This window comes from Medicago truncatula, chromosome 3 (genome assembly GCF_003473485.1).
Source record: "Medicago truncatula cultivar Jemalong A17 chromosome 3, MtrunA17r5.0-ANR, whole genome shotgun sequence".
In the NCBI taxonomy this organism is placed as follows: domain Eukaryota; kingdom Viridiplantae; phylum Streptophyta; class Magnoliopsida; order Fabales; family Fabaceae; genus Medicago; species Medicago truncatula.
In genome coordinates, this window is record NC_053044.1 from 44,051,377 (window position 1) to 44,071,388 (window position 20,012).

The 20,012-nt window shown below is 33.8% G+C and overlaps 2 protein-coding genes across 2 annotated transcripts; one reads left to right on the forward strand and one right to left on the reverse strand.

Moving 5' to 3' along the window:
* Positions 1-842: 842 nt before the first annotated feature.
* Positions 843-7,986, forward strand: LOC25489730 (uncharacterized). Its single transcript, XM_039832087.1, has 6 exons — positions 843-1,737; positions 2,180-2,354; positions 2,855-3,951; positions 5,434-6,249; positions 6,464-6,641; positions 6,894-7,986. Exons 1-6 carry the CDS (start codon positions 843-845, stop codon positions 7,984-7,986), a joined length of 4,254 nt encoding a protein of 1,417 aa, XP_039688021.1.
* Positions 7,987-12,037: 4,051 nt separating this feature from the next.
* Positions 12,038-16,450, reverse strand: LOC25489731 (probable methyltransferase PMT24). Its single transcript, XM_013605886.3, has 9 exons — positions 16,130-16,450; positions 14,695-15,591; positions 14,439-14,588; positions 13,947-14,217; positions 13,733-13,843; positions 13,323-13,497; positions 12,934-13,203; positions 12,645-12,845; positions 12,038-12,562 (listed from the first exon to the last, which is right to left on the reverse strand). Exons 2-9 carry the CDS (start codon positions 15,553-15,555, stop codon positions 12,334-12,336), a joined length of 2,268 nt encoding a protein of 755 aa, XP_013461340.2. The 5' UTR covers positions 15,556-15,591; positions 16,130-16,450; the 3' UTR covers positions 12,038-12,333.
* Positions 16,451-20,012: the final 3,562 nt, after the last annotated feature.

Sequence of the window (20,012 nt, forward strand, 5' to 3'; positions counted from 1 at the left end):
TATTAAGCCTCCAACTTTCTGCAAATATGAAATCCCTTTCCATTACTGAGCTAAAACCAAAACAGTCGCAAGTAAAAACAACACCATGTATTGCATTTGACATGGATTTATTTGATCAATCTTTTTCTTTCTTTTTGGTCATACACACTAAATGTAGAAAAAAATTAGTATTGTAGATTCGAACCCCCACTACAACATATCAAATGTCTCTGTAATTTTTTTACCAATTAAGTTGTACTTCCAAGATATTTCATCACTTTTTCATCTAATATTTATAGCAGCTATATGTATGTACTAATGAAGGAAACAAAAATCATGATGTGCTTATACAAATCATAATTCACGTGGCTTAATGGCACATGTATGAAATTAAACCTATTAAAAACTAGCCAATAATGAGCATGTATACAAGTGTACTATAAAACTAACTGCACGTTAAGAATTTAAGTGTGAATAGTAAAATGTCCCACATTATTAGTAATAGATTTAATGGAGATGTTGTTAACAAAAAATTAGATAGTGATGATATACAAGAAATCAGAGTCAATATACTCACAATTTTGGAAAAAGATCAATGTTTTGATGTCCAAAATCAGACCACTTTGCATATGCAGTGTTAAAAGCACAATAATCGTGTCTATCTCTTGGTACCAAATAGCTTTTTTCAGTTTACAATAAAGATTAGACAAAACCATGTTTAATTTCATCATTCCAATCTGTACAACAAAAATCATTCATTTTGACTTTTCTCTTTTAAATATCATTGCAATTGTACTAATTAATTAAAATCCTAGGATTTGTATATATATAACGACGAACCAGAAAAATTAGCAAGTTAAGCCATGGCTGTGGAGTACTCAAAACAGTTGTTTCTCATGGTGGTTGTCGCTGTCTTTTATACAAAAGCAGCAACTCAACCGATGTCACTACCAAACTGTACAGCAAAGTGTGGTTCCATCAAAATCCCCTTCCCATTTGGAATCACCAAAGATTGCTCCCTAGACAACGCTTTCCTCATCAATTGCAACAAAACATCATCTACTGCATCAAACTCAACAAAACACGTAGCTTTTTTGTCAAAAACTAATCAACGTGTCTTAAATATATCACTTAATGGTGAACTGCATGTTGCATGGCCAGTAGCCAGACATTGCTATCCAAAAAAGAGCAAACCTACAACACCAGATATCAAGATGCCACATTTTCACGTCTCGCCAACTCAAAACAAGTTGATAGCAGTTGGATGTGACACAATGGGACTACTCGAAGCAATTGATTCTAAAGGAAACACATACACCACTGCATGTGTGGCCTTGTGCAACAGGCTTAGTGATATTGTGGCCAATGAATCTTGTTCCGGCCCAGGTTGTTGTGAGATTTCAATACCCAAAGGTCGTGTGTTTACGGAAGTTGCCTATATTTCTGAACACGGATTGAACAATAATCAGGCATTAGTACAGCCCTTCAATCCATGTGGTTATACGTTTTTGGTGGAAAATGGAGCCTACCGCTTTGCAATCACAGACCTCCAAAAGCTAAAGAAGAGGAACTTTCCTGTGTTGTTGGACTGGGCAGTAGGGAACCAAACGTGCCAGCAAGCTCGGAAGGATCTTTCCACTTATGCATGTAAGGCAGACAAAAGTAAATGTTATGATGCACCAACTCACAAATCTGGTTACCTCTGCAGATGCAGGGATGGATATTGGGGTAATCCTTACCTCAACCATGGCTGCCAAGGTATGAATATAATATTTCTTATCTCTTGATTGGCCAAAAGTAAATTTTAGACATTTATATTATTATTCTCAAGTGACATTTTATCCTAGGAACATATAAAAAAAGTTAATTCACTGATCCATACGTTATGTTATTTATAATATATACAGTTGATTTACTTACCAACCGGTTGCTATCCTCCAAGTCAAAATTACTATGAATTTGGTCATTGTATTTTGTTGTTTGGTACAAAATTAAGGAAACTTCCATATTTTTTTATCATTTAAATTTTTCGAGATTTTTGGTACAAATTTTAAATGTTGTTTGGCTAAATAGGATTTTATTTATATTGTACCTAGTAAAATAACTGTTATTCCTCAAAAGTTCCATTGTCCATTTTGAAAACAAAGACCAAACCGTTGTTGATGAAAACAAAGACCGAACCTGACAAAATACACTTTAGATGTTGATGAATGCAAGGAATCCAATGACTGTTTTAAGGGGGCGACATGCACCAATCTTCCTGGAAGTTACCATTGTTTATGCCCAAAAGGATATGAAGGAGACGGAAAAAGATGCAGTCAAAAATCCATTACCAAATCAAGGAAAGAGTACATATTGGTCACTGCATTGAGTGAGTACAACGCATTCTATTCTCTATTCATTCAAATGTCAACCAATTTTATTATAACAATGAAAATGGTTGAAACTTGAAACATATTTCATTTGAAATCAACAATATTATTAATCCATGTTACAAGTTGATGTGCCAAGGAATTCAATTACCGACCTGAAACTCATAGCCAAGGAATTCAACCCTTCAACACCAGAAGAGTGACATTTAAAATTTTTGACTAACATCATAAACAACATGAAGTTGACTTGAAGCGTCAACAAGCTAGGCAAAGAAGAAATAAAATTACGTTAGATTCCTTGTTGTAATGCAACATGTAGTCACAGATCTCGACCGTCTGATCTCAAATAAATGGTCGAGAATATTTTAGTATTAATTTACTTATGGTGTAATTTGAACCGTTTGATCTCAAATCAAGGAGTGTAACTGCATACATTTTAACAGCAGGTAATCGAGTCCAAAAAAATATGATTATGTTTCCATTTGTTTATGTCCAGGTGTTAGTGTAAGCCTCGTAGGACTACTGGTGGGAAGCTTTTATGCTTATTGGGCTTTGAAGAAAATAAAGATCATTAAACTTAAAGAAGAGTTTTTTAAGCAAAACGGTGGCTTACTGTTAGAACAACAAATAGTGAAGCATGGAGGGTCGTCTAAAACACTTAAAATCTTCACTATTGAGGAGTTAAATGAGGCAACCAGCAACTTCAATGAAGGCAAAATCCTAGGCCAAGGTGGTCAGGGAACAGTTTACAAAGGAGTTTTAGAAGATAAAAGTATTGTAGCAATAAAGAAGTCAAAAATCAGTGACCCAAACCAGATTGAGTCGTTCATCAATGAAGTGGCCGTGCTTTCCCAAATCAACCATAGGAATGTGGTAAAACTTGTAGGTTGTTGTTTAGAAACAGAAGTTCCATTGCTTGTTTATGAATTTATTCCCAATGGTACAGTTTATGAGCATATTCATGACCAAAACGAATCTAGAAAGCTTACATGGAAAACAAGATTGAGAATAGCAAAAGAAACTGCTGGAGTCCTGGCATACTTACATTCTGCTGCTTCCACACCAATCATACATAGAGATGTCAAATCTACAAATATACTACTAGATGAAAATCTCACTGCAAAGGTGGCTGACTTTGGAGCTTCAAAGATCGTTCCTCTTGATAAAACTCAGATAACCACCCTAGTGCAAGGGACACTCGGGTATCTTGACCCTGAGTACTTCCACACAAGCCAGTTAACAGAGAAGAGTGACGTCTATAGCTTCGGAGTTGTCCTAGCAGAGCTACTAACAGGAGAAAAGGCATTATCTTTTGGCAGGCCAGAGGTAGATAGAAACCTTGCAATGTACTTTGTGTCTTGGATTAAAGAGGATCAATTACTTCATATTCTAGACAAAAATATAGATGAGAAAAATATTGAACATCTAAAGGAAGTTGCCCTAATTGCAGAAAGGTGTTTAAGGGTGAAGAGTGAGGAAAGACCAACCATGAAAGAAGTGGCAATGGGACTAGAGGGAATATTAGTTACTGAAGAGAATGAAAACATGATCAATGCAACACCGTCCGTTATCAATGTTGAAGATGGCGATGGCGGAAGTGGTTTTAATTATTCGTACTCAACTTAAACTAAATTTCCATGTGATTGATTGGTAGAAGATGATTACCTGATATTGACTGTGAAATTATAGTAATTAATAAATCTATCTATACTCATGACTAGATATTGATAATTCAAATGGCTTTCATTTGTAAGGGGATGTCGTGAAGGATATATCTTCTAAGCTGGATTGGGGATGATGTTATCACAAATGTTCTTCCAAGAAGAGTATTACAGTGTAGTTACAATGGAGTAATAGTGTTTTTTGTTTCTATTGTGTACTACATCAAATTTAATAAGACATTAGTTGGTGTTGTCTCGTGAGATACAGACATTAATCTTCTGCCTATAAATTGAAAAAATTACAGCAATTTTAGATGAGAGAAAATTAAAAAGTGGAAAAAATAAAAGAAGAAAACAAACTACATCCGATAAAACGATGTAGAGAGATTCAAATAAGGCAGCAACTCATGCACCATCACAAGAGGTCCCAAATGGTTAGCTCCTAACTTGGCAAGAATTTTCGCACAAGAGTTTCAGTATTAAGCGGCATATATTAGACACATCTAAGGGATTCCTTTACAAAACTTTGGATGCTCTTCAAAATCATCACATCTAAGCAGTCCTTGTTATTGTTCTTAATAAACTAATCGAATCTGAGTGTGCATCTGTGAGAATTCTTCAATGCCGACCCAATGGTATGTATGGCTATTAGTTTTAGACTCAAACAAAATATTACTCAGAAGAGTTTTATAAACAAAAAAGTCTCATATGTAGACAAAAAAGGCCCCAAATATTTAAACTTATTTTAGGCCTCACTTAATATTAAAATTTATTGGATTAATACCTGGATTAATATTCCAGGTATATATGACACACAGTCAAGGTACATGATATATATTTATTCTAATTAGGTGTACATAGTTAAGGTTACTTAAAATTTGAATATTTATCGGATATGCATAACACAAATTAAGGTTCTTATTAACCTTTTTTTTATTACGAATGTAGGATATCCCTCAAAAAACGAATGTAGGATATGACAAAGAAATTTCATGATGCAAACTCCAAATGCTTTTATGGCAATAATATATTCCAAAAAGTCATAGTCAAAAAAAATTTCTAAATTCCAATTTTTTTGGTGTAAATGTTTTATTTTTTTTAGTTTGAAGAAATTATAGGGAGGTAAATCAAAGAGAAAGGGTAATGATTAGTACTGAAAATGGTAAATGTTGCTTCTAATATTTGATTGATATTGAATATGAATTGATTACCTTCCGAAAAAAAGATATATTGATTATGAATTGAATGATTAGTTCCATTTTAGTAATGAACACAAAATAAAAGCACAACCAGTATCAAAACGTGAACTGCATTGTTATTTGTTAGACAGACTCCTTAGATTTAACAAACAAAAAAAACCATGGCTGTGTCAAAACAGGTGCTTCTGATGGTAGTTTTTGCTGTTTTTTATACAAAAGTAGCAAGTCAACCTATGTCACTACCAAACTGTCAAACAAAATGTGGTTCTGTCACCATACCCTTTCCATTTGGAATCACAAAAGATTGTTCCCTCGACAGTAAGTTCATCATTAGTTGCTACAATACATCTTCAACACCAAAATCCACAACATACAAACCTTTCTTGGCAAACACTAACCAAAGGGTCCTAAATATCTCACTCAATGGTGAATTGCGTGTCGCATGGCCAGTAGCCAGTCATTGTTATGCAAACAGTGTCATGCTCTTGGCCCAAACATCTCAAGATATCATCGTGACGCATTTTCAGGTCTCACCGACTCGAAACAAATTGATAGTAGTTGGCTATTACACAGTTGGACTACTCACAACATATGATTCTGATGGACACAACTATACCACTGGATGTTTGACTTTGTGCAACACGAATGATAATATCACGGTCCATGAACCTTGTTCTTGTGAGAGTTCAATGCCCACCGGTCATGTGACAACAGGGGTATCATATGATTCTGCAAGTGTATTGAATAATCACATAGTAGAACATGACTTCCGTTCATGTGGTTATGCTTTTGTGGTTGAATATGGAGCCTACAGCTTCAATTCCACAGACCTCAAGTTGAATAACAAGGAGTTTCCTGTGTTGTTGGACTGGGCAGTAGGGAACCAAACTTGTCATCAAGCTCAGAAGGATCTTTCCACTTATGCGTGTAAGGCCGACAAAAGTACATGTTACGATGCAACAACTGACAGATCTGGTTACCTTTGTAGATGCTCTCATGGATATCGGGGAAATCCTTATCTCGTTCATGGTTGCCAAGGTATTATATATTTTTTGAGACATTTGTATGATTCTTCTCGAGGGACATAGTATGCTTTTAATGAACATATTTCTAGAATTTTGGTGCAAATTTCAATTTTTCTGGCTAAAAAGGATTTTATTTACACATTTACATAATAAGATAACTATTATTCTTTGAAAACTCTACTATTCATTGTGAAAACAAAAATTGAAACTGACATATTATCCTTTAGATGTTAATGATTGCATGGAATCCAATTACTGTGTTGAGGAGGCGAGATGCATCAATCATCCCGGAAGCTACCATTGTTCATGCCCAGAAGGATATGAGGGAGACGGGAAAAATAATGGAACAGGATGCAGTCCGAACTCCAGTACCAAATCAAGGAATGATATCTTGGATATCATTGCATTGAGTTAGTAAAACTAATTTTATTCTCTATTTCAATTCATTCATAACATGATCATCATGTCTACAAGATTACTATCACAATGAAAATTGTTGAAACTTGAAAGGAATTTCATTGGAAATCAACAACATTAATCCATCAGAACAGTAACATTTTGAGATCTTAACTAATGTCTTTGAATACATGAATTTGACTTGAAACATCAACAAAGCACAACAACAAGAAAGTGATTATGTTTCCATTTTTTATGTACAGGTGTCTGCGTAGGCCTCGTAGCACTACTGGTAGGAAGCATGTATGCATATTTAGCATTGAAGAAAAGAAGTCTTGTTAAACTTAAAGAACATTTTTTTCAACAAAACGGTGGTTTACTGTTACAACAACAAATAGCAAAGCATGGAGGATCAGCCGGAACACCTAAAGTCTTCACTATTGAGGAGCTAAATAAAGCAACCAACAACTTCAATGAAAGCAGGATCCTAGGCCAAGGTGGTCAGGGAACAGTTTACAAAGGAGTTTTACAAGATAACAGAATTGTCGCAATAAAAAAGTCCACAATCAGTGACCAAAACCAGATTGAGCCGTTCATCAATGAAGTGATCATTCTTTCTCAAATCAACCATAGAAATGTGGTACAGCTTTTGGGTTGCTGTTTAGAAACAGAAGTTCCATTGCTTGTTTATGAGTTTATTTCCAATGGTACTGTTTATGATCATCTTCATGATCAAAACCAGTCTATAAAGCTTACATGGAACACAAGATTAAGAATAGCAACAGAAACTGCTGGAGTCTTGGCATACTTACATTCTGCTGCTTCTACTCCAATCATTCATAGAGATATAAAATCTACAAACATCCTCCTAGATGGCAATCTCATTGCAAAGGTTTCTGATTTTGGAGCTTCAAAGATTGTTCCTCTTGATCACACTCAGATAAACACTCTTGTGCAGGGGACATTGGGGTATCTTGACCCAGAATACTTCCAGACAAGCATGTTAACTGAGAAGAGTGATGTTTATAGCTTTGGGGTTGTTCTAGCAGAGCTATTGACAGGAAAGAAAGCACTATGTTTTAGCAGGCCAGATGTAGAAAGAAGCCTTGCAATGCATTTTGTTTCTTCAATGAAAGAAGATCAGTTGCTTCATATTCTGGACAGCAGCATTGATTGGGAAGATGTTGATCATCTAAAGGAAGTTGCCATAATTGCAGAAAGGTGTTTAAAGATGAACAGTGAGGAAAGACCGACCATGAAAGAAGTGGCAGTGGAACTAGAGGGAATATTAGTTATTGAAGAGCAGCCTTTGGGAAGTGAGTCTTCAAATGAGACGTCATCCATTAAATGTTGAATATTGTGTTGGCAGAAGAGGTGGCATTCATTCTTCCAACTCATGTAGCTTAAAGCAGATTAGGATATCATTGATTGGTGGAATATGATTAGTTGATAGTAAAACTCGAATTAGATGTTAGTCTATCTGGTGTAGCTTGGCAGGTTTTCTTGTTTTGGTTAGGGTGTTAGGCCAGCTGTTGTGCTCCTTTTGGAGTTGTTTTGATTTTAGACTCTGTTTGATGTATTTTCTTAGTCTAATTTTCTAGCATATGATAGGGTGGATCCTAGAAGGTGGCTATAATTTTCTCATTATGATGTTGAGTTGGATTCTATTAATAAAATTCTAATTGTCGAAAAAAAGAACCTAATACAAGCACAAGACATCTGAGTTACACGGTACTAAATCTTTGTAGTAATTTATGATCGTTTTAAAGTACATCTTTTACTAATAAGTCACTTTTGTAAGGATTTATATGTAATACGGATCTGAATATGAACCTCGAGAAACCGGTTAGATTTTGAAACAACATCGTTCACATGTAAATTGAGTTTAATCTATGTGTTCAAATTTATTTTGTCAGTAGTTAGATTGAATAACTGGCATAATAAAATATAAAATTAAATAAGAAAAGAGCAAAATAATTGTGCATGCATATAACAAACATATTTATGGCTATGATTATTATCCTAAACACAGATAGAAATGAAGGCACGAACAAAAGATAAGCATCTAACTATAGCAAACTTCTTCTAAGACTCCGCCGCTTGATGCGCAAAATCCTGCATCTCCCCCGCGTCTGCTTATACCTGTGACGCAACACCACTGCTAGTTAGCCTAGCCCCGTCAGCTGTTGGACGATTTGATTCACGATTGGGTACGAACAAACAAGATGCCTTCTTTCCTTCCCTTCTCTTTTTCTCAATGGTAGCGAAGGAATGTCGATAGTGTGGAAAAAAATAAAGAGCAAGATCCTCCACAACGAAACTAAATTCCAATGTTATTGAGTGGTAAAGATTATTGGCTTAGACTTGAGTGGTAAATGAAATCACAACTCTAGTTTTAATGTACTTTGGAACAGAAGTATTAGAACTAAGAATAATGAAAAAGAAAAAGAAAACTGATGATTCTAAGAATAATACACAGAACAACCAAAATATTGTGCATTCAGGGAAACATGACAATGATGATTTCTTAGAATTGAAATACTTCTCAAGGGATTTTACAATTACAAGTAACCTGGTCAAGCCAGCAATATTTATTCATGCTAAATTACTGTCATCACTAAACTTATCTTATCCAATAGAGTTATTATTACTCAATTATCTTTACAAGGAACTATCTTCAAACACAGATCAATAAATCTAAAAGAGTGTGATTGAGTTGTAAGTATTAAGCAGCATATCAGACACATCTAAGGGATTCCTTTACAAAATTTCGATGCTTTCGTCAAAATCATCACTCTACAATAACTGTACTACTCTTAAGAGAGAGATGTAGGAATTTTGATTTACATTAAACTTTTCCATCTGATGAAGGAATACTATCTTTTTTCCAGGTTGTGAAAGATGTGGAAGACACGGAGTTTGTGCCTTTGGAGGGAGAAGAAGAAGGACTTGGCAGCTTCTTTGGAAGCATCTGCTCCCAAAAATTCTTTGGAAATCTTGATCCTTGTGATACAACAACAGAAGTAAGCAGAATGAAGAACAAAAACTGGTTCCTCCAATAACAAGACATTATGATGAATAGTAAGAGTTAAGATTATTCCTACTCAGAAGAAGTGCACATTGGCTTAAAAAGGAGCAGCAGCTTTAGGAAGCTGACATGTTCAGTAATGTAAGGAGAATGCCAACTTGTTTGGTTGGGGAAAGATGTGTCAATGGCAGACAAAGAGGTATTTGATAATTATAAGCCGTTAAGCAATCCTTGTTGTTGCTCTCATTATGTAATAAACTAATAGAATATGAGTGTGCATGTGTGAGAATTTTTTGTTGAATAAAATAATAGTAATCACTTTGACTCCTTATTACTTGAATGCTAATGATAATTAATTATCAATGTCTTTCATAATCACAGTATCCCTTATTCAGTAAGCTAGAGATTAATATTCCATTTGTCAACAAAAAAAAAAATATTCCTAGTATGACACACATTTAAGGTACATAATAATGGTATATATTTGTTATCAGACAGATTTTGTTCTAAATTGTATAATTAGCATTCTGAAGAAAAAATTTCCTATATTTATGCATTAGAGTGCATGCTAGGAAAAGATTATCAAATATGCTTAAAGAGTTATTATTTGTTTCCTGAATATTAATCATGCAAACATGAGGAGAGGGCTCATTTTCAGTGGCTAATGAAAAAAGTTAGGTAGTTAGAATAAGTGTCCACAAAAGGAAAAGTGTACTTGACACTTTATATGCTGTTTTTTCCGACAACAGTGTATTTAAGTATAGGAAGATAATTGAACCAGTGGTGTCAGTGAAGTGTGTATAGTTTATAGCATTCAAGGGATATATATATATATACATTTAAAATTGTAGAAAAATGGATTTAAAAATGAAAGTGGTATGTTAGGGTGGTTCAAGTTTGATTAGTGGCTACTAGCTAGCTTCATAGCTCTGTAATGTTCTTTGTTTCATTGCTTCAGCTTCCTCAACATCCAGAAAGAAAGAAAAATGGAACCTTCCCAGGAAAAACATAAACGTATTTTGCAAGTAATTAAAAATACTATTAGTAATTATATGATGGCGACAAACATAATCAGTTAGCATATATTCCAATATATAAACACATCTCAGAAAACTGTGCAGTATATAGTAACGTGTGAGAATACTAGTTTCTATATGTAAAATGAAATATTTTCTATAGTAGGTTAAATAAATAAATTTTTGAAGTAGGTAAAATGAATTAATTTAATCATTGAATTTCATATATCACTTCTTTTTATCAGCAATGAATTAATTGAATTTCCTATTAATAATACAATATCTAAAAATAGGAAATAAATTGAATTTCATATATCACTTCTTTTTATCAGCAATGAATTAATTGAATTTCCTATTAATAATACAATATCTAAAAATAGGAAATAAATATGTAAAAAGAAGAGTGTGGAGGGTTGAACCCGCAACCCTAGGCAATTTCTGGCACCCCTTATCACTGCAGCAGCGAGATCTAACTAATATAGTACATCTATTATACTATATAAGTTAATCTTGCGGGATACTGTGGCTCCTGCCAGCCACCAAAGAGATCCGCCACTGTTTATTGGATCACTTCTTTTTACGGGGTTGGGTCTAGCAGAAGGGGTTAAACTCTCATATTGAGGCGAAGTAATGTTCGTAGTTACCTCCACGGAAAAAAAAACTAATATCGATGAATCAAATTTAACTATTTAAATACAACATAGTATTATATTTCAAAAAATCTAAATAAATATCTAACTGGTGATATTCAATTGAACTAATGGGTAAAATTATTTTACATTGCTGTTGGTGTGTACAAACTAAAGCCAATACTCAGATTCAAATTTAAGAGCCACTTACCTATAACTCTTTCAATAATTTGATTTATAGTTTTCTTTTTTATTCCGTACTTCTTAGTATGTTTATTAGTTACACTATTATTAAATCTGATAAATAATCAAAATTTAAAATTATGACATATCTCCTAGTTACTTTTCATTTTTAAATGTCACATTTTATTTGTCCCCTCCACCTCCACTGTTACCCTTTTTCCTTCTCAGTGCAGGTTTGTGAGAGCCTCTTATCAAACAGGTTCACAAATCACTAGTTTCCCTAAAAATTGCTTCATATGTCTCAAATCTCATCTATGGAATAGTAGCTTACCTAAGTAAAGGAAAACCCATTATAACATTAACCCTTGGAGTGATTTAATATTCAAATACCACGTACTACTCTAGTTAAATATTTGATCACAATACTAATGTTTGATATTATTTAACAAATAGTATATGGTGAATACTGAAGATTAATGCTAAAACAGGGTCTCTTATATTAGAAACTTTTATAAAGACTTCTCTGATATGGAATATGAACATTTAGGGTGCCAAAAGAATGATAAACCACATATATATTTACATTAAAATAATAAATAAATATTACATTACAGAGTTCTACAAATGACATTCTTCAATAGCTCCCATAGGACGAATCGGCTTTACTTACCTCTCGGCCGAACTCCAGATTACTAGGGCCACATTCCCCTAGGAACCGGAGGTTAAAAAAAAAAAAAAAAAAAAAAAAAAGACATTCTTCAATAATACAAACATAGAAGTAAAGAATAAGAAAATACCCATTCTGCCAAAACAATGAGTGAAAAGTGAAGCTGAAGCATAAAAAATTAAGCAAAGGCCGACACAACAGTTTCAACCTTTGTTGGTCGCCAGAATGTCTTCTGAAGGCAAAGTAAACCTTCCCCGTTTTTAGCATAACTCGACCGAATATCCCAATGTAGAGATTTTGCCATGTTCTCTATCTCACCAATTATTTCCTCATTGTCTCTTATTATCAAGTATCCTTCTGGTCTCAACATTCTATCAACTTCTGCAATCACTGCCACAATATTGCACCTGAATCCAAAATTAAAAGTAAAATAAAATCAGCCGAATAAATCGCAAGGATGATGAATTAAGGATAGTGAACATAACATACCTTTCTTTAAGTGCTGAGAATAAAAAATCCGCATGGAGAAGATCATAAGATCTAGGATAGGTACTAAACGACTCGCACCAATCATGATAAATACCGAATAATCCACGCTCGTATATTAGAGGCAATGTGTCTGGAGAATCAACTGGAACCACATTCATTACCCAAACATTCAATTTCAACAATCTGAGTGCCGCGGCAAATCTAAAAACACACAGAATGCAATATTAATAAAAATTGACAAGGTTGATTAGAGACCAAGGAATATAGACAAGTAGAAAGAATAGCTTACCCTCCATAAACAGATTTCATGTCCATGACATTTCTTACCGAAGACCAATTGATTCCCATTCCATTCAAATATGAATGTGAAATAACAACTTTCCAATGCCTGGTGTCAGCGGTGAATTCCACTGGAGCATCTCTTCCATAAACACCGGTCTGAGAGTTTAACCAGTAAGGTGGTTTCTCCAACCTCAGTGGCCATTGCTCTGGCCAGATTGTTCCACGCTCTGATTCACCTAATGGCACTTTGTGCATACAAGCCTGTAGTGATATGTTCCTGAAGATATGGAAGTTGGAAAATAAAAATTTAGAGCAACCGCAAATAATCTCCAAATAAATAAAGTGCTACCAAGACTCGTGAATTCATATATACAAGAAAGAAAGAAAAAAATATACCAGGCTGCATTGGGATCATCAGATTCGCTACACATTGGTGGCTCATTTTTCAGTCTTCTCTCGTAGCATTTATTGTCGGTTGGTTTTCTATATATTGCTGCTGCAACTCCATCCAATCTGTCTTTTGCAATAACCACCAGATCCCAGCACATTGACTTTGTAATTGTACGCATGTCTGCAACAAAATGGTTTTGTAAAAAAAGCAGTTCATCAGTTCATCTCTTAGAGCCTATTTGGACTGACTATATGAGCCTATCTAGTGAAACGGTTTGACAGAGATTATGGAACAGCATTCATAAGCTGTTTTCAGCTTACTTCCATAAGTTCTCCAGGATAGTTTATAAAAACAGTGTATAGCATATATAAAACAGGGCTTTAGAGTGAAAATAATTTGGATTTAATGGTTTTACCTTTCCAAATGCCAACACTTTCTGGATCCTTTTGATACACTGGAGTAGCAGACCACACAAAGTAACCACCAGGTCGCAAGACACGATTAAGCTCTAAGAGTAACTTTCCACCTGCATAATTCAAACAATATAGTATAACTAGAAGAAACAAACATAAGTGGAAAAAATATATATATTTGAGGAAAAGAAAATTTAATCAAGATGTCGATCAAACCTTCTATGTGCCAAGGGACTCTACAACGGGCACAGTGGATAAGATCAAAGACAGAACCGGGGAATGGTAATCTTTTGGTGCCCATGACGCCTAAAGTTGCAGGAATTCCACGTTCCAGTGCAAATTGCACTTGTGCCTCATGCACATCTTTAGGAGCAAATGACATGGTCAAAACATCTTTTTCAAACAGATAGCCACCAAAGCTTGCTACCCCACACCCAACATCTAATATGACACGACTTCTCTTCCCCCATGCAATATTAGGCAAAGACTGCATTGTTAAACCAGAGCCCAATTACAAAACTTCAAAAAACTTGGATATATTATGTGCACAGAACCTATGTAAGAGGCTTTTGTTTTCCCATGTCTACGAAGCTTGTTCTAATCTTTTCAATTTTGATTGAAAAAAATTATGATCAACTGGCTAAGCAAAGTAACATATTAGAAAAACAAATTGAAGTATTGCAACATAGCAACCTGCAAAAGACTTACTTTCTCAATGAATTCGATGTAATGAAGAGCACCATGCTTAAATTGAGTTCCACCACCAGGAAAACTAAGGTATTCACCAGAAACTTTAATCCAGTTTTGATGACCCTTAGATTCTACAAGCTTTGTGTGAGGAGCATTGTTGTACCATATCTGCAATAGGCACCAAAATATTGAATTTCATTATTTATTTTGGGTCAGTTATTGAATTTCAAGAATAAGTAGCATTTGGCTTGTAATCCTGTTTGTGCTTCCATACCATTTCCCTGCTTTTGGGCCACCTAATTGGGCTTCTATAGCCCTCCGGAAGTGAAACAAGACAAGTGGAAACTTCATCCGGACAGTGCCTCTCTCGATGTTCATAGTGACTTATGCTTTGAAGTTTTTTAATTGCTTTCAAATTGTCAAGACAAGGGATGTACTCTGATCCCGATGTTGTATTACAAAGTTTCCAGTCGTATTTGCTGCTATCAATAGAGATCGAAGACTTCTGTGAATCCTTGTCATGCTGTGACTCAGAATCTTGAGTTAACCAGGTTCCATTTTTGGTTCCAGCTTCAATTAAAGTTTCATCTTTTGAATTTTCAAGGCTTTCCATGTTACTCTCTCCAGTACTATCTTGTGTATTTGTTTGCAGATTTTCCTTGATTTCCTCCTTCTTAGTCTCACCCTCATCTTGTTGTGAGACTTCACTGACACTATTTTCTGTCCCTAATTTGCTATCGTCTAAGCTCTTGTCAGATTTAATTTCATCTAAAGTTTCCGATGATCCTCTGAGTTGGTTATTATCATTTTGACCATCAAGTTTTTCTGTTTCTGCAGATTCTGAACGATTTTCGCTCTGAGATATCGGGGTGAGGTTATCTCTCATTGCTGATTCATTTGGTGTATCCCCTATCTTGTCTTCATATTGCCTAGAACCAGTTTGATTAGCTATATTTTTCACCTCATTAATCGTCTCGGATACCTCCATGACTGAATCCTGAAGTGGAACAATGGATGACATCGCAATCCATATACCAACTAAACAAAATGCAACAAACACAGCTACTGGAACCGTTGAACAGTAATTTGATGAGTTCCTCCCGTCCCCTCCTCGGGAATTCTTCACTAGTGCCATTTATTCTTAGTTACTTCTATTACAAGATAAATGCACCTAGACAGTGAAACAAAGCATTACCAAATCCATTAAGAAGAATCATAGATCAAACAAATTTGCTTATAAGCTTCAAAATTTGAAGGAAATGAGAAGAAGCATAGATCAAACAAATTTGGTTCAGCAAAACTCAAACAAACAAAAGGGGTAGCTATTAACAGAGAAAGAGAAGAATTGGCAACTATTTAACTTGGTGCTGACAACAAAAAAAGGATCAAACTTTATGAACTTGTAATCTTGTTTAATACCTTAAAAGTTTCTTTCTTTGTTAAAAAAAAACAAACTTGTACTATTAGTCAAAAAAGTAAAGTTTGATTAAGAAAAAGATTAGAAACTTTGCCAAAATAGTCCAACCAAACTATTGAAGGAATATATATTAAAGGGTAGTGGGAAATCCAATAATTGCACATACCTTATTGGAAAAAACATATGGAAATTGAAATGAAAAAACAGAAAGTCAGATGCATTGAGTTTGTAAGTAACTTTGAGTAAAAAAACAGAGATGAATGAAGTTAAAAAAAGCATAAAGTTTGGTCACCTTCATATGTCATCCAACCAACACAGTAGAGCACATCTGAGAATGAATGAATTGGATTCAGTTCTATTGTTACAACCAGACAGAAGTACAATGATGTTTTTGTGGAATATGGATTTATAATTTAGAAGGAGAAAGTTGTTAAGAGATTTTTGGAAGAAAAAAAGAACAGTGTGTATGTTGATATGAAGTAGCTGAAATATGAAGTAAAGCATGAGAGACAGTTGTATTGTGTTGTGCTAGCAGCTTCAGTTTCATTTGTGACAACAGCGGTTTGTCTGCAAATTGTTTTTTCTGACAATTACAGCAACTAATAATCATGCCATCAAATGTTTTTTTTTCTCATATACCTCCATATTTTTATAAAAATTTACTTCTATCTTATAGGTGTCGGTATTCAACTTTTTATCACGATAGACTATAATAATTATCGTGGGAATATGATTTTAATCTATTTAAATATGAGAAATGACGTCACAACATTTTTTTCATATTATTACATTGACTTTTGTGGTGTTGAAGTTTAAACTTCAAATCTCATACATTGTCTCGGTTAACTCACATATAGAACAATTATCTCATAAGTTATTATTATATAAAAACTTGTTTAAATAACATAATTCTTTAAATATATCGACTTTTATTTTTGGTGTTTTTAAAAACTTTCTTGATGCGGTTACCAAAAAACAATTTTTTAAACTTTGATCCTTTAAATTTTTCGTTATCAAAGTTTGGAAGACATTTTTAAGAGTTAAAATTGAAAATCAATAATAGATTTTGCTGCAAATTTTTTTATGTGATAGAAATAATTTATTGAATCACAAGTTACAATAGTTTTCTTTCAAAAATAAAAGTTACAACAGTTTATTTTTCAGAATCCAAAGTTAGTCACATGGATAGACATGAAAATTAGAGGCGTATGGTAAAATTGATACATTTGAAATGTATATGACAGCTAAGAAAATGTACTAGAGTGGAGGAGGTTTTAACTTGTACCCTATTAATTATACCTTCACCCCTACATTTTGCATTAATTGTCCATTTTACCCTCAGAAACAAACTAAAATCATTTTCCTTTAGTTTCTCACATTTTTGAAAGTTTTACGGAAAGAAATGGAGATTCAGTTTCTGAATACAAAATCAGAAGTTCTTCATCTCCATTCAAATAATGATCCAACTTTACTATCTTACAACACATCAAAATCGATAGATATAAAAATGAGTTTATTGAAGTAGAAGAAGGAAATGATGAAAGTTAAGCTGCCATGGATAATTTTTTTTTTTTTTTTTTGAAGGAAGCTGCCATGGATGATGTCGAGACACATTTAGGATTTTTTTTGTTTTTGTTTTTAATTTAGGGTTTTGATTTTTGATTGATCTATTATTAAATTGAATTCTCTTAATTTAATTTCAGGTAACAGTTTGGTAATTTATCTTTTTTTTTCATTTCAATTTTGTCCTTTTTGTTACATTTTCAACCTTCAAATCTAAAATTATTATGCAAACATAGACGATGATCATAGATTTGAAGATTTAAAGACCATAAGAAAATAAAATCATGAATTTTAAGTACTAACTAGGTTTGAGGATCTCATGAAACCAAAGGAGAGAACTTTTCAAAAACATAAAGGTCTTTGGGTGAGATTCTTGGTTTGGAAAATAATTGTAAACAACTTGGCAAGTGAAAATCATTGAGTCTCTTGTTCATGAAAAGATATTGTGAGATGGGTAAAAATTAGATTTGTTCTTGAAGAGTTTATTGAAAGCCAATTTTTTTTATTAATTTTGTATCTCTTTGTAAACATTCGGATATAGGTATGTTATTGTTTTTGTTTAAAGTTACTTTGATTATTAGTTACTACTTTTTTGCTAAACAACTTGGCAAGTGAAAATCATTGAGTCTCTTGTTCATGAAAAGATATTGTGAGATGGGTAAAAATTAGATTTGTTCTTGAAGAGTTTATTGAAAGCCAATTTTTTTTATTAATTTTGTATCTCTTTGTAAACATTCGGATATAGGTATGTTATTGTTTTTGTTTAAAGTTACTTTGATTATTAGTTACTACTTTTTTGCTTCACACGTAGTTTATTGGTCTGAAAAAGGGATGACAATGGATACCTTATGGACAGTGTATTGTAGTCCCCCTCCCTATATGAGTTCATCTTTGCTCCATTTAACCTTACTCCATTTAATCCTTTTGAATGCATAGATGTTTGACATGTGGAAAAAACAAATCTAATGGCTAAGGTAGATTTACTCCATTTACTCCTTCCTCCACTTGATAAAAAATAGAAAGAAAAGAAAAAACGCTTCTTCTCTCTCTGATACAAAATCCTACGTCGTTCCATCTGATTCCTCTCGTCGGAGCCGCCCTTTTCCATCTTCTTCCTCCCTCCAAACCATCATTTACAAAATTAAAATTGCCATGAACATGAGATATTTTCTTTCATCCAAACATGGTACAGGAACAATCTAAAATTGAAACAAAAAACAAAAATTGAAGATGAATGATACATAATTGAGGTTAAATACACCTTTTTCAATTAACTCATCGTCGAACTTTCGATTCATCTATGAATTGAACTTTTATAAATCAATACATGTTTCTCGTAATTTGATTTAGATCTCCAATCAATCAGTTATTTGAAGGAGGAACCAGCGGCGGAATTGAGTTCTGAGGCGGTGTGTGGAATTGAACAGTGAGAAGGTCGCTGGTGGATGAAGGGAGAGGGACGGCGGCACCAGCAGAGGGAGAGGCAGCGATGATGACATGAGGAACAAGGGGGAAGAAGGAGGCGTAGTACTGATTCAGAGAAAGAAGAAAAGAGTGTGTTTTATTTTTCATTAAACAAGTGTTTATGTTAAACCTGTTAATTTCAGCCCTTGATTTAATATGTGCCACATGTCAGACATCTACAAAATGAACAGGGATAAATGGAGGCTTGCTAAATGGAGCAAAGATGAACTCCCCTATACACACGCTTGTAAAAAATACTCGTACTCTCATAGACAACAACTTTAGTATCTTTCTTATACCTTATGGGCTCCTAAGTGTCAATACATGTACTCATTACTTGCATTTTGTACATCAAACATTTTTCAAAGGAAGACTAATCTAATTGTTAGCAGAAACTCCTTACATGTAGAAAAAAAATACTCTCTTCGTCTCTGAGTCTTTTGTTCATTTCACACATATTAAAAAATATATATAAGTGAAAGAAAAAAATAATTTTGAGTGTCCTTGTTAAATATTGGTGCATTCAGAATTATCATGAATGCAAAGTGAAATATGTTAAATTGGGAACGATAAAAGTAGTATATAATTGAAAAGGGGAAATGTTAGCTAGTGCTCCCGAACACCGGTTAAGAACTTTAAATGTAAATTTTCAAGAAAGTTTGTGTAATAAAGTGCATTGAAAATTGAAAACATTGACATTTTTAAAGAATAATTACTTACTTAATTTAGAACGCTTAAAGAGCGCCCCGGATGGCACTCGTTAACAAGACCCTTTCTCTGAGGAAAATGCTAACCGGTGGTGCCTCCAGAGTCCCGAACACTTTTTAAGGATACTAAAAAGGGAAATTATATAGTAGTTATTGCATTGAAAATTGTGTAACTAATTCATTAAAAGACAAAAAAGTTTCATTTTTAATTTTTTTTTTTTTTTTGTATTCTTAACTGGTGTCGAGGGCACATGTTAGTATGACGATTTCTTTAAATAAAAACACCTATGAAGCCCGGATACTCCAAAACAGAGATGTATCGCATTGGATACGTATCAGATACCAATACTTCACGGATACTCGTGGATACGTACAAGAAAGTATCAGAATTAATTATTTTAACTTTTAAAAAATATTTTATCGGATACTTCACAGATACAC

Excerpts from the sequence above, each read along its gene's own strand:
- LOC25489730 (XM_039832087.1), top strand. The coding sequence starts at position 843 with ATGGCTGTGGAGTACTCAAAACAGTTGTTTCTCATGGTGGTTGTCGCT. Across the intron at positions 1,738-2,179 it reads CCTCAACCATGGCTGCCAAG|ATGTTGATGAATGCAAGGAA; the intron begins GTATGAATATAA and ends AATACACTTTAG. Across the intron at positions 6,642-6,893 it reads GATATCTTGGATATCATTGC|AGGTGTCTGCGTAGGCCTCG; the intron begins ATTGAGTTAGTA and ends TTTTTTATGTAC.
- LOC25489731 (XM_013605886.3), bottom strand. The coding sequence starts at position 15,555 with ATGGCACTAGTGAAGAATTCCCGAGGAGGGGACGGGAGGAACTCATCA. Across the intron at positions 14,218-14,438 it reads ACATCGAATTCATTGAGAAA|TCTTTGCCTAATATTGCATG; the intron begins GTAAGTCTTTTG and ends TTAACAATGCAG. Across the intron at positions 12,846-12,933 it reads ATGAAATCTGTTTATGGAGG|ATTTGCCGCGGCACTCAGAT; the intron begins GTAAGCTATTCT and ends GTGTGTTTTTAG.